Source organism: Amphibalanus amphitrite, unplaced genomic scaffold (assembly GCF_019059575.1).
Source record: "Amphibalanus amphitrite isolate SeventyFive unplaced genomic scaffold, NRLGWU_Aamphi_draft 000050F_arrow, whole genome shotgun sequence".
Classification (NCBI taxonomy): Eukaryota; Metazoa; Arthropoda; class Thecostraca; order Balanomorpha; family Balanidae; genus Amphibalanus; species Amphibalanus amphitrite.
Window position 1 is genome coordinate 1,116,147 of NW_024881546.1, and position 14,022 is coordinate 1,130,168.

At 51.1% G+C, this 14,022-nt stretch overlaps 1 protein-coding gene across 1 annotated transcript; it reads left to right on the plus strand.

Moving 5' to 3' along the window:
• The first annotated feature begins 2,723 nt into the window (after positions 1–2,723).
• Positions 2,724–13,794, plus strand: LOC122377770 (uncharacterized protein C2orf42-like). The gene is made up of 11 exons (XM_043358177.1): positions 2,724–3,021; positions 3,475–3,603; positions 3,992–4,132; positions 4,890–5,078; positions 5,480–5,615; positions 6,077–6,228; positions 8,662–8,872; positions 9,297–9,424; positions 10,852–11,025; positions 11,653–11,803; positions 12,100–13,794. The coding sequence occupies exons 1-11, from the start codon at positions 2,794–2,796 to the stop codon at positions 12,255–12,257; spliced, it is 1,797 nt and encodes a 598-aa protein (XP_043214112.1). The 5' UTR covers positions 2,724–2,793; the 3' UTR covers positions 12,258–13,794.
• The last annotated feature ends 228 nt before the right edge of the window (positions 13,795–14,022 follow it).

Genomic DNA, 14,022 nt, shown 5'->3' on the forward strand with positions numbered 1-14,022 from the left:
CTACAATATATCGGTACTGACAGTCGCACACACACATATTCAGACTATATCAGTACCGTGCACAATCAGTGTAGACCACATTGCTGTGTGCGATAGGCCGAGCTGAAACACAGCGCGCTCCTCTTACAGGATAACAGAGGAACATATGTTTACTCTATATACTCTGATACGTTTTTGGTATATACGCGGATATGTTGATCATATGTGAACGATTGGCGTGATGGCTGAGTGCAGGCCTTATGAGTATGAGCTGATGTTAAACTTGTGAAATGTATGATGTTTGTTTTTCTTTCTCTTTAATTTACTTTATTTTTATTTTTAGTTAGTGTAGTTTGACCAATCACTAACATCTAACTACGGCAATACCAACCTAAACTGATAAATCCTAACTGGACAAATCCTGGCAACGCATTTCCTTGTCCCATGGATCGCTTAGTTCCATTCCCTGGCCATGACAAGAAGGAAGAGAAGATGTGAAGACAACTTCTGGACGCTCTGAGCCCAAGAGGCTATGCGCCCTACACCAAAACAACAACAACAACATTTGGTTATTAGCTAAACACTAGCTCAAGTAGGGGTTTTATAGCCTTGAACTAGGAGTCGCTGAAAGTATGATGTATTGTAGATTTTGAATGCTTCACAGATTATGCCACTTTTCTGAAATTAGTTTTTAGTGCTACAATTTTATGACTTCTTATGTGTAAATGATAAGAAAATATAAATACTATTTACCAGTAAAATGCCTTTGGGGCGACCAACGGAGCAAGCGAGAGGGTGGGCCTTGCACGTTGTATTGACCCCTGTCTGTAGCTGTAGGTAAGAATTTTGAGTGACCCTGACCCATTTTTGAGAAATGTACCTACTCTACCTACTCTAGCACAATTCTGCTCAAATTGTTTCTGTATTTTATCTTTGCTGGGATCCAGATTCACTAGGTACCGATGTTTTAATGACATATACCTATAAATCAATTTAACGAAATTTAGGGTGCAATTTTCTCATATACTTTTAATCATAAGCAAAACATGAGCATGTATATGGCTTTATCTACCACCTAATCCTATATTTACAGTTTTGAATGTTGTCTAAATGATATGATCAAGAAAATCCACTTTGCAAAATCAGCTTAACTTGTGTCATGGAAATGTAGTCAGTAACACAGTGAGATTATTTAGGAAATAAATTTCCACTTGCATGTCCAGCAGAAGCACAATAAGGCTGCTGAGCATCGTAGGCAGTGAGGCAAGCCAGGCGGCATCGAAAAGGTCTGCAAGAGACGCATTCAAAGTCGAAGTCAATCAGTGACTATTTTCATAGATTATCTCACCCTCGCACTCTTATCAGGGTTCGGATGGGCCTGATAGACTACAAATCGGTCACACCACCCAGATGTGTGTCTGATTCACCGGGAAACATTTTATTGAAAGTTAAGCATATTGCAACACGTGACATGTAGTGCGACGTTCTCTTCTAGTGTGATCTCCTCTTTTCAGTTGGTTGAATAAAGAAACACAGGTCAAATGGCATGGAGATCTCTGGCCGCAAACTCCCTTCCACCAAGTCGCGAGATAAACGCCATAAACACTAGGTCACACAGAGGACTAGGACATTTTATGCAACTGAATTGATCTTAACCCGCGCACCGACGGGGGTCTGCGCCAACTTAGTACCGACGGGGGGGGCGGATGACCGCCCCCCCTGAGATCTCGAGAACGAAGCAAGATAGCGACAAGCGGTAAACGGCATCGGATACGCACGGTCAAGATCTACAATTTTTACTAAGGTCATTTTCAGGTCAGGTCAAAGATGACGTCACAGGGGTCGAAAAAGTCAAAATGGCGGCGCTAAATATTGAGAGAGTTTTTCTCGAATAACTTTCGAATTAGTCAAGATAGGAACAAACTAAGGGCATCATCGTGATCCTCTCGTCAATCCGCATCGAATGATATATATGTTGACCTCGAAAGGTCAAGGTCAAAGGTTGACCTCAGGTCACGTGACCTCGAGGTCATCATGTATATCATTCGATGCGTCTTGACGAGCTGAACACAATGAGACCATCCACGCGTCTGTATCTTGTTCCTGTACGGAGTTATTGGCCAAAAACCTTTGGTGACCTTTGATGACGTCACATGACCTCACAGCTGCCCAACAGCAAAACAGACCTCAAGGTAGTGAAGGTTGATCGTATATGAAGTCATGTATGGTATATGGGGCCATTCCGACCCGTTTTAGTGGTAAAAACAGGGAGTTGATTTTTCCCCCATTGACTTATAATGGGGAGGTCGCGAAATTGACCTGACCTTAGGTCACCGATATCAAAATTCCGAGATAAACAAATTGTAGCTACTAATGACCTAATAACATCCTGCGACTTTCAAAGGCCTCCGACATCTACTGTAGCTCTGGCACGGTGACAAAGTTGCAAAAAAGTGACTTGAGGTTGGGTCATTCAAAGTGACCTGGTGACCTGACCTTGAAAGGTAGGAGGTTCAAACTTGCACACCATGTGTAAAATTGATAAGGGAATAGTCATACCAAATTTCGCGGCGCTACGCGCCGCGGTTTTCCCGCTATTCGCGAAAAACCTCAGGGGGGGCGGATATCCGCCCCCCCCCCCCGTCGGTGCGCGGGTTAAACCTGTCCTGTCCCGTAGGTCAGTTGGTAGAGCGGCTTTGTCAACTCGTCCATTCAAACATTCGAGCTAATTTTATTTTTTAAAGAAACCTGACCACCTGACTGACCTGACATTTGCCTGCCCAGTGTCCAGCAGCCATCACCCAAGCCTCCAGCATGTCGGCGCCACCGGACAGGGAGCGAGAGCAGAAGCTCAAGTCACTCTTCTCTGACCTGGGACGCGCCACCATGCGCGGCGTCAGAAAGTGTCCCCAGTGCGGCACGCTCAACGGCACGCGTGGCAACGCCTGCAAAAACAAAAACTGCAACGTCAAGTTCCGCGATAAACCGCCCGAGGTCAAGTTCAAGTCGGCCTCCAAACTGCTCACAGGAAACTCACAAGAGGTACGTCACTGGGGAATTCACGGAGTTACCCGTGAAACATGGCGCGTGATGTGAAAGACGTGCTTTCATTTCACTCAGACGAAAAGCCTGGCTATCTAAAATAGTGCTCATTGTTGAATTATATTTGTCATTATCTGAACTTCTACCCTGTTTTGAAGATTATTGACGACCGTTTCTGCTGCCAGAGTGAAATGTGGTTTTTGTGCAAAAATCTTGCGATGATGTATACACTGAATCACTCCATCTGTCGTCAACATTCATGCCGGACGCCGATAAAATTCCACAACCCCCTCCCCCGTCGGCTCGTCCCTCTCCCAGCCAAATGATCACGGTCTTTCACCCATGGCTATTAGACACCTCTGAATGACGGTCTTTCACTCCTGGCAATTATACGTCGTTATCAGAGGACGTGGCCAACCCGACCCGTTACTAACCGTCTGTTTCGCTCCCCAGATGCTGTTTTCGGTGCGTGTGCGGGAGTCGGGCCCCGAGATGCGCGGCTTTGTGCAGATCGTCGACCCGGCCCAGAGTCTGGGCGGGGCCGCCGAACCGCCCCGCTGCCACGTCGCCTCCTGCCAAAAGGTCAGTGGAGCGCATATCTGTGTTGATGTGGCACTTAATTTAGCAAACTAGGGCATGTGCGACCTTGGGACGCAAGTTGCATTTGGCGGGTTGTTTTGTCTACTTAAGTTAATTTGTGTGCGCTGGGACTGATCGAGCATAAACAGTTGAGCAGAAAATAGTAAACTACATCGAAATAACCTATTGGCGTCTTCGCCACCGAGTCATTTGCAGGTGTTACATGTTCCTTGACTGGACGGCTGTCATGCAGAACTGTTTTTAAGATAAAAGCAGTGCATTTTGTGATAAGTTCCAGCCCACGAATTCAGTGTATTTTATCAGCAAATAAAGTTATCAATCCACTTCCCTTCGATTCACGCCACCTGCTGACTGCCGTTGTATGTTTTAGTGGCGGTCCCGGCCGCGAGATGGCAGTGACGTCCACTGCCGGCACATCACGGCCGCGCTGCAGACGACCAACCAGGCGTCGCCGCTGATGCTGAAGAACTCGGTGCTGAGCGGCCGGGAGGACCTGGCCGGCGTCCGGCAGGTACGGAGTGGGGATGAGAGGCTGGTGGTGAGATCTATTGCCCCGGGCACTCGTGGACGCATCTCTGCTCAAGAAATCATTGAATGTGGGCACATACAATCCAGTAATGCCAGTTACTAGGTCACTAATAGCCCCACCCGTCCATCGTTTCCATCCTCCCAATCCTTCTCCCCCAAGTCGCAACCCCCCCCCTCCGGGCTGGACAGGCAACTTTATCTCATGCGGGCTGCTCCCTTGGGGCGGCATCGCTGCTTTCAGGGGAGCACACTCGTAGCCGGGTGCAGTGAGTAGTGAGTACTAGGGGCTGATCGGCCTGTCCTCTGGGACGGGCTCAGCCCCGGTGACTCTCTAGGGTGTCTGCCCAGACCAATGTCTCCCCCTAATTCCTATCGTCCTTCTGGCTCTGAAATGGTCTTGTCAGACCGAAATGGGCTGACCCAACGAAACAAACAAACAAACAAACAAAGGAATAGCGGCCCAGTGTGCGGGTCTAAGCTCATGCAGTCGGCTCTTAATCGTAATCGTCTATCAAGAAATACCTTGGCATTTAGCACGTGCATTTAACACTTCGCGCCTTAGCCTTCGCACAGCCAGTGTTACCTACATTAAACTGAATGCTAATAATACTTTGCGTCGTCTCCCCACCACAGCTCATGTGGCCGCTGGTGTTTTACTTTTATACGCCTCCTTCCCAGAGCCTGTGTACACTGTTCCCGGTCTCAGTTAGTATTGTTGACATGCCTCCCCTCCTGTGCAGCAATTATGGGCGCTGGCGACGGAGACGAGCGGGCCGCTGGTGCAGCGCGTCTCCCGCTGCTACCTGGTGGTCAAGTGTCGGCCGAGCCGACAGTTCCCGCTGGGTTACCTGCACGCCTACTTCTCACCCACGGCCAGCAGTAAGACCGACAAGGACCAGCGCTTCTTCTGTCCCTGCTCGTCCTTCAGGGTGAGGCTACAGATTGTAAATCGTGGAAATTTTGTGACGTGACACGGCTACTCAGTGTGACGTGGTTCACATCAGTTTTAGCTAAGAGCCTTCAAGACTGACATACTCGAGGCATACCTTGCAGGCTTAGCAGACTTAATAAACTTTGCTGCTAGAATGATTTAGCATTAGTTCCAGTATTCAATAGAAGCTGCTAATTGTTAGTTATGACATGCCATGATGGCTTTGTCTAAAAAAGTCAACGTTTTTGTTGGGAGTGCAGACCGTACAATAGCTTGACGCAGCAATCATCATGCAAACATGCTGCATCTAACTTTCAGACACTTGTTCAACTGTCCACCGTCTCCCCGGCTCAGTTTACACGGGACCGCCTCACTAACCCACCTCTCTCCGTTCCCCAGCACTCGTCGACAAACAGCGAGTCGCGCCGGTGTATCCACGTGTACGCCTGCCTGTGCGCCTTCCTCAGCACACAGAGCCTGCGCCAGGAGTTTGACTACTTTGTCAAGCTGGACGAGCGCGCCCGGCTCAAACACAGTGAGTGGCGTGGTGACGAACCCGGGCTGTGCTGTTTTTGTTTCACTGCGGAACTGCTGTTTATATGACGGTGACGGGAGACGGGAGCGCTCAGCCGCAGGCAGGTTGAGTGTAGAGAGACAAATAAATATGTCGTGTGGGCTGCCCTACGCTTGGCATAACTCGATTCAGGACGACGTCTTGTTATGCTTTGCTTGATCGGCTGGTCGTTTTGCAGACTATTTAGAACATTTCGATGATTTCAGCAAGCGCTTACTTTGGCTTGAGATGTCATTTTGAAATTGACATTTATAGCACGTCTTATTTGTTTGGCGTTTTCTTCGATATTTACTAGCCCTTGCCAGTTGCTTATGTTGAACACTTGATACACTCGTCTTGATGCCCCCTATACGTTCGCCGATCTTCTGATTTTTCACAAACCCACGTGTAATGTGTAACCCCACCTCCCTAATTCCCTCCAGACTCGACGGTGCCCCTGCTAAGCGAGCTGGTCGAGGTGGCCGAGGCGACTGACACACTGCCCGTGCTGGACGTCAGCTCTGTGGGCGGCGCCGGCGGCGATGACCTGTGCGAGGTCGAGGTCGAGGTGCTCGAGGAGTCGGCCATACTGCAGGTGGGTGGGGAGGACTAAGGGCTGGGAGAGGTGTGGGAGGGTGATGGATAGGGTGAGGGGAGTCGGCCATAGGGTAGGGTGGGGTAATTTGAACATGTGGGGCAATTTGAACATGTGTGAATAACACAAAATTACGGAAAATCCATAAGTGGCATGACAATAAGACCAATGAGAGAAATTATCATAACTAAAAGGGCTATCATATGAACGGGGTTTAAAGTTTCAGGGAATGAAGATGTTGACGCACAGTGTAAAAAATCAATTTCGCAAGGATAAACGCCTAACAACACGCCATTGCAACTTCATTGCAGCGCAAAATCTTGCATTGCTAGCGCCTAATACGCAACGGCTTTTGTTGTACAATGACCTAATCAGTGCCTTCAATCCAAGAAATTTGCTTTTGAACCCTGTTTTTAAAAATTGTAAAATAACTTTTAGCGTGGGGTAATTTGAACATAGTGTGAGAATTTCAATGAAGACAGGGATAGCTCCGAAAAAACAACGCTCCCAGTTTTTTTGCCAATATTTTTGACCCAAAGCAGTAGCAGATAAGTGATGCCAGTTTTAGAAAATTTACGTCTAATATCCGTCTAATGTCTGGCATTTTCGTTGATTTTCCGTCCAAAAATGTTAAAGTCAACTATTTGTCCAAATATGTCCGAAAATTATGCAGCTATCAACACTCAAAACCGTCATTTATATTGCTTATCATGTAATTTTACCAGCCGAAAAGTGTTCATTATATTGAGAGCTTAACAAGCTTTCCATTCGCCAATCAATGCTATGCACGATTACTTGATAGAAATGCTTAAGTGTGGCAGGCCATCGTCCAACGTTGTCCAGACTTCTATACCTTTGTGCAATCAATTCTGAATTGGACATTATAAAGAATCGGAACTCCGAATGTCCAGGTTCCGATTGGCACCACTATAACAGATGAAGTAAGGTTTGGTAGAGTTTTTATCGAACGGAGATGATAGACGTTCTGTTAATTGAAGAGAGGCGAATTCTGTCAACTGACCGGTGTGCAGCGTGCAGATATTGATACTCAGCAACTCTTATTTTTGTTGTTGTGTTGATTTTTCAAATGATGGTATTTTTAGAATTGTTCTGCCTATTTGTTTATGGGTCAAACAACATCGGTGCTGGCGAGACTATCTTTTTTATGGCAGGTAGAGACAGTATGTTCAAATTACCCCACGGTGGGGCAATTTGAACACACCGTGACTTGGTGGAGAAGTGATGCTATGCTATTCAAGGTATGCTCGGCTCGTCCAAAAATGAGGCTTGCATGGTGAAAGCAAGTGACACATGCGCTACTGAAACAGTTTTTCTTCATCCAGGGTTGAGCTGGAATTTGGTACAACGGAGAAGACGTAAAAATATGTTCAAATTACCCCACACTACCCTACTGCAGGTGGGGGAGGGGGAGGAGTCGGCCATACTGCAGGTGTGTGGGGAGGGGAGTCAGCCATACTGCAGGTGGGTGGGAGGGGAGTCGGCCATACTGCAGGTGGGTGAGGAGAGGAGTCGGTCATACTGCAGGTGTGAGGGGAAGGGAGTCGGCCATACTGCAGGTGTGAGGGGAGGAGGGGAGAGTCGGCCATACTGCAGGTGGGTTGGGAGGGAGTCGGCCATACTGCAGGTGGGGGAGGGGAGGAATCGGCCAACCGGCAGGTGAGGGAGGGAAGGACGGCCATCCTGTAGGAGGGAAGGGGAGGCGGTCATCCTGTTCAGCATGTGTGCGCGCGGGATGGTGGGTAACGGAGGGAGCAGTGTAATTGGTGAGGGGTGGGAGGGAGTCGGCCATTTTGCAGGGACGATGGGAGAGGACGAGGGGTGACACATATCGGTCTTAGTTCAGGTGGGAGGTAGCGGCAGCTGGGGATGGGATGTGTCGTGCCGTGTGGTGTGGTCAGGGAATTCAGATGCTGTCATAAGAACTGCACTGCCCGATGCGGATATATTTTGCTTTGTAAGCAGCCCTGCAATGCAAGGTTTTGCTGGGCTAAATTTCGCTATAGCTCACGTTCGATTGGTGTAGGGTTCCGTCTGATATTCTGCTGACGATATGGATCGTGTGGATCGTATTGAACTATCGGCTGCCTTTCCTAATAAGGCTAGCCTGTCTGTCCTGGACAGACTCCACCCGACGAACAGACGGCTCGCAAACGTCTCGAACTGTGCTGTTCGCAGTTTCGTGACGAGCCGCTTTGAGTTGACATCACCTAAACTGAACAGTGAACATCCTCTCATCTAACCCTCCATTGACCTGACCTGCCTCTTGACCTGACCTGCCCCTTAACGTGACCTGATCTGACCCTCCCTTAACTTGACTTGACCCACCGTATCCCGCTCAGGCGGCCGGGCTGCACGCTCTCGAGTACACTGACGACCCTGACCTGACCCGATCTGACCCCTTCTTCTCCACAGGCCGCCGGGCTGCACGGCCTGGAGTACGCCGACAACCCGCTCCGTGTGGAGACCGGCGAGGACGGCGCCCTGACGCTGCAGCTGGCCGGCCGACCCTCTGAGCGTGCCCCCTCGGCGCTCCAGCTGGAGCTGCACCCGGTCCCGCCGGAGCCGCCGACCGACGAGGGCGCCCGCCGCGCCGCCGCCGCTGCTGACCGGCAGACGCGCGCCGGTGAGCTGCGCTCTGAGCCGCTGACGTCTCACAGGGGGGGGGGGATGTCTGGTAGGTGGGGTGGCAGGGGTGGCAGGGGAATAGACACGCAGTTGAGTGGCATCGGAAAAATGTGGTAGCTAGGGATGGAAGAGAAGGGTTTGCGAGGTGACGCTTTCATGTAAGGTAGCGTTAGTTGATCATCATGCTCTTCGATGTCTCATCTTGAATTATTGAACTCCGGTTGTTGATTAAGCTCATCTTTGTGTATTAAAGCGGATTGGGCTCGTTTTTATCGTACATATCGACAGTGTTCACGGCGGCGTATGTTCAGTGTTTATACCATGACCTGGCAGTATCGTTTGCCTACGTATTACATGACACATAATGTTATTTGACTGTGTGTATATATATCCCATAACTCTGTGTGTGCTGTGGCCGGCAGCGGTGCCCGAGACAGAGCTCTCATCGTCCTTCTACGACTGGCTGGGAGGTGTCACAGAGCGCATCAACCAGACGATGCACTACCAGTGTAACGGCCGGCCCGACCCGCTCGTCTTCCACGTGCCGCACGTGAGTCGGACGCGCCGCGTGACGGCGCGCAACACGTGGCCGAGGCGTGGCGAGAGGCTGCTGAGGTAGCTGGGTGCGGCCCTGCCCGCTGATAGTGCTGCAATTAGGCTCGGGTGTCCGACAGTTGGACTGCGAAACAGATGATGCAATAGACACTCCCTGGTCGGTCGAGGCGGCGTATGTAGAGAGGAAGGGTGTTCCAGAACTTTCTAATCGTCAGTCTGAATCGTCAGATTTGGGAACTACGTTTGTAAGCCACATATTCATAAAATAATGTTAAATTTTGCGCTCTCGTATTAATTTATGAACCCATTAACATCAGTTATTAGTAAAGTCTTGGGTGGAACTGGAAGCGAGAAATTCATTTATCAATTCTTGCTTTATTTCACAGAGTTATGTTTTGCACCCTGACATCCTGCTGTTGATTCAACATTGTCTATCTGAGTTTACTCGAGGGCAGCGCTTTTCGAGGAGCGCTGTGGCCCGAAGGTTTGGACTTTAATTGTGAAAAACGCCCGCCCACCGTAAACCGCAAACACCGCAAAACGCGCAAAACGCACGTCCGAAACGCCAACGTATCTGAGTTCATTGAAATTTGAATAGCACTAAATGTTTGTCTGCTTTTTGTTACGGAGCGAGCGAAGCGAGCGTAGTCTTTCCTTAGATTAACGGAAATTTTTTAGTATGAGCGGCCGGCCGGCCGTGGTCACGGTTTTGCGACGCTTATATCTCAGCAACCACTTGACCGATTTACACGCGGTAATTTTTGTAGGGTAGCTTCATTCCTTCTACCAAGTATTGGACTATTCCCGATGCATGTAGGTGACCCCTTATGCACGTGCCACGTGCAAAACGAAGAGGTGTCACTTTTGTAATTGTTGCAATATCTCGGTAACTACTTGGCCGAAACCGCTGAAAGTTGGCATGTAGGTAGGCACCCACTAGGCAATGCATATCCATGTGCCAGAGTTGGGGTGCTGCTGCACGTGCAGGGGTCGATTCCAGATCTCGAGAACGGCTGGACCGATTGCGCTCAAATTTGGTACACGGTTACGGAGCAGTTAGTAGGGTGCAGTGCACAAGTCAGTTGGGACCCATTTTGCACGTGCGCACGTGCAGGGTGCCGCTTCCAGATCTCGAGAACGGCTGGGCCGATTGTGCTCAAATTCGGCACATCGCTAGAGACCGGTTAGTAGGGTGCCGTGCACAAGTCAGTTGGAGGTACCCCCTCGCAATTTCGCACGTGCAAGGCCCACCCTCTCGCTCGCTCCGTTAGTCGCCTCGTAAGGCGCTATACTGGTCAGATGTCTTCTTGTTGTGGAAAACATTTCGGATGTGACGGCTAGAGGATGATATAGCAGGCTGCATCGTACCATCTCTTGCTCTCCGCCCGCCTGAGACAGCACCCCTTCCCTTGATTCCCGCAGACGTTTTTCAACGCTTTGAAGGAGCGTATCGCGTTCGGCGTGAAGAAGCGCCGACTGCCGAACCATGTGACGACGTTCGTGAGGACGGACGTGCCGCCGCTGGGCAGCTTCACCAAGTTCACCTGGCACATCACCAACATCCTGCACGTCAAGTCCATCTTCGACGGGCCAGAGGTACGTGCCAGCGCGAGGGAGGGGAGTGCGGAATGTAGAGGTGTGCATTGTTTCGGTGACTGGTGCACCGGCCGTGAACGGTTGGTCTATTGTGCATTGTGTAGCTCCACACTGCACACTGCACGGCGTGCATTAACTGCACAGATATTGCAGTGAAATGAAGCTATGAGGGCCGCTATTTCTGGCTGACCTCCGAGATTCCTCAGAGGATGCGGGCTTGGTGTTTGTAACGCCATATTTGTTATACATGGCGTTTCGAACACGGTTATTATATTGAAACGCAATATTATTACGTTTTTCATCAATGCGTATAAGGAGTTCGAATGACCTAGCACGTTAACGAGGACTTCAATTTGCAATGAATCGTTCGGGCTGACTCACTCCCCGAACCCGATTACGACACGCTGACAAGGCTTTGAAAATACCAAGGCCATTTATAGGAAAATACAACTAGAAAGCTGTGACCCGATGATTTTTTTTTGTGTTTGTGGAGTTAAGCCTTCGTGAAATTGCTATTTTTGCAACTGCACATAACGTCATTAAGAGATTCACGACCCAGGTAACCGGCGCCTTGTCCTAGTGATTCGTGCTGGTCACTGACGCCGCGTGGTCCCCGTGTGTTTTCAGATAACGCTGAACATCACGCGCAGTTTCCAGTACAGCTCGGACACGGGCCGGTACACGGAGCACGTACCGACGGAGGCGGAAACGACGCCTCAGCCGCTCTCCCACGGGCCCTACATCAAACCGCAGCAGTACAAAACCGTGCTCCGAGTCGGTGAGTGGAGCTGATTGGTGTACGCTGAGAGCGGCGCCGCGATACGCGCACTGTCATATTTTGTTCACCTATTGTAACGGTCGCAGCATGACAGTGGTTACATGCAATTTGCAGCCCGCGATTATTTTTTTACCGCACAATATTTATTTTACTTTAAGCCATGATATTCAAAGGCAGTCCATGATACGAGTAATGTTTCGCTTTATTGAAGACAGCTTTGAATATGCCCTGTTACGTATCGAGTCGTCGTCCCTATGTCGCTGCGTGTTGACGCGGTTCTCTCTCGGTCCGCTCAGGGTGCATATCGGCGCAGCAGCAACAGCCGACGCCGTTCATCATCGAGTGGGTGCCGGCCGTGCTGCCGCAGTCTCAGGTGGGCGAGTTGCGGCTCCAGTTTCAGTTTGTGCACCAGCGCAACGGCCAGCTGGTCGACCCGCCGCAGCTCGTCTTCTGAGAGACGTGGCACGTCTCGGAAAGAGACGGGTCGTCTTAGTACTCCAGACATGACAATGCTGAGTACGTGGTTGATGGAGAAACTATCAAAGTTGTGTCGAAGAAATTAACAATGAATGGGCATTGGCCAGTGTCTTGACAACAGCAAAATATTGCTTAGGAGCAATAATGGCGAAACGGTGCCGAATTATTTGCCGGATGGCCTTGGGCTGTATCCGGGCCGGCCCAAACGTCGCCTTATATGGTCTGGTGCTCGGCAGAGTATCGTGTTTTGTTCGCTCGTGCCTGGAGGCCACCGTTGCGGGGTGGGGGTCGCCGCCCTGCCTCCGGCGAGTAAACAGACTGGAGCACGACCCGTCGCTCGTGGGTGGACGGGTGCCGCCGCGACCGCCGGCTTTGGGCCACCTGAGCGGCGTGCCGGCCGGCCGGGGGGGGGAGGTCTCTAGTGCCTCCAGCCCTGCCTCCGGCGAGTAAACAGACCGGGGCACGACCCAGCGCTCGTGGGTGGACGGGTGCCGCCGCGACCGCCGGCTTTGGGCCACCTGAGCGGCGTGCCGGCCGGCCGGGCGGGGGAGGTCTCCAGTGGCGGGCGCCGTGCCGACTCAGCGGAGCAGCGCTGTTCCTACGCCCCAGAGCCGGGCGCGTACCGTGCCCTCCCCCGGAGTGGGGAGGGGGCGCTGTTACCCGCCGGGAGTGCTTTGGAGCGCTCCGCGGGGAAGGTCACGGCTCGGCTCTCCGGAGGAGGGCACGGTGTCGCCGTCTGGGCGGTAAGGCGAGCAGTCTGCTGACGGAGGGACGCGCCGCGACACCGACCCCCTGACCACCGGCGAGAGTTCCCACGGATATCGAGCGAAACCGAGCCGAGGTCAAGTCATGTTCGGCGACTGCCCGGTAACTGGAAATCCCAGAAGATTTATCCGATCTCGTTTGTTTTGTCAGAGTTTGCGGGAAGGCCAATGCGTAGCCGAGTTTTGTACAAAGTTTGTCTCGAAGAGAGTGACTAGTTTCGTTGTTATAGTGTGATATTTTGTTTGTTGTGCCAGTATTTCTTGCTAACCTCAATACCTATGCGTGTTTGTCGTGTTTTGAACGCCACTAATGATATGCCGCCTGACATGACAGTGACTACGAGTACACCACCGTCGGGCCTGCTGTCTGGCTACGTGCCTCCTCGTATACCTGCTGCAGTTTGTAGGAGCGCGGTATGTGACCGTGTGTAGTGGGCGTGACTTGTGAGTGCTGTGCTGTCGCCGAAAAGATACCCTCCGCCCCTCCCCCTCCCAATGAGATATCTGTGTCGTCCGACGACACCCCTGCGCTGACTGCCCCCCTCCCACCCCCACGCCCTCATGTCTCTCTTTCCTGAGATCTCTGTGTCGGGCTACTTCCCCTGCGCTATCCCCTCTCACCCATATCTCCCACTCCTGTCGACCTAACGGTCTGGGCTGTGATAGGTTATGGCAGCACTAAACGGCTGGTAACTCAGTGCGAAGTGTTTGAGTTTGAGAATTGTTTGATGAATACACGCCAATGATTGATATTTGAATTTGTCGGTATAGCTGTGGAAGGGTTGAACGGTGATGATGCGAGACGGTCAGGGATGCGGAGCCGTGGAAATTTCAGACGGCTCCGGCTCCGGCTCCGGCTGCGGAGAAAAAAATCGGCTCCGGCTCCGGCTCCCCCAGTAAACATGCCGACGTCGGCCCGACGTCGGGCCGAGGCTCGGCCCGACGTCGGCCCAGCGTCGGTTCAACCTCGGCCCGACA

Bases quoted from the DNA above. Each gene is read 5' to 3' on its own strand.
- LOC122377770 (XM_043358177.1), top strand. From the start codon at position 2,794: ATGTCGGCGCCACCGGACAGGGAGCGAGAGCAGAAGCTCAAGTCACTC. The intron at 8,873-9,296 runs GTGAGCTGCGCT...TGTGGCCGGCAG, and splicing joins TGACCGGCAGACGCGCGCCG to CGGTGCCCGAGACAGAGCTC. The intron at 11,026-11,652 runs GTACGTGCCAGC...GTGTGTTTTCAG, and splicing joins CCATCTTCGACGGGCCAGAG to ATAACGCTGAACATCACGCG.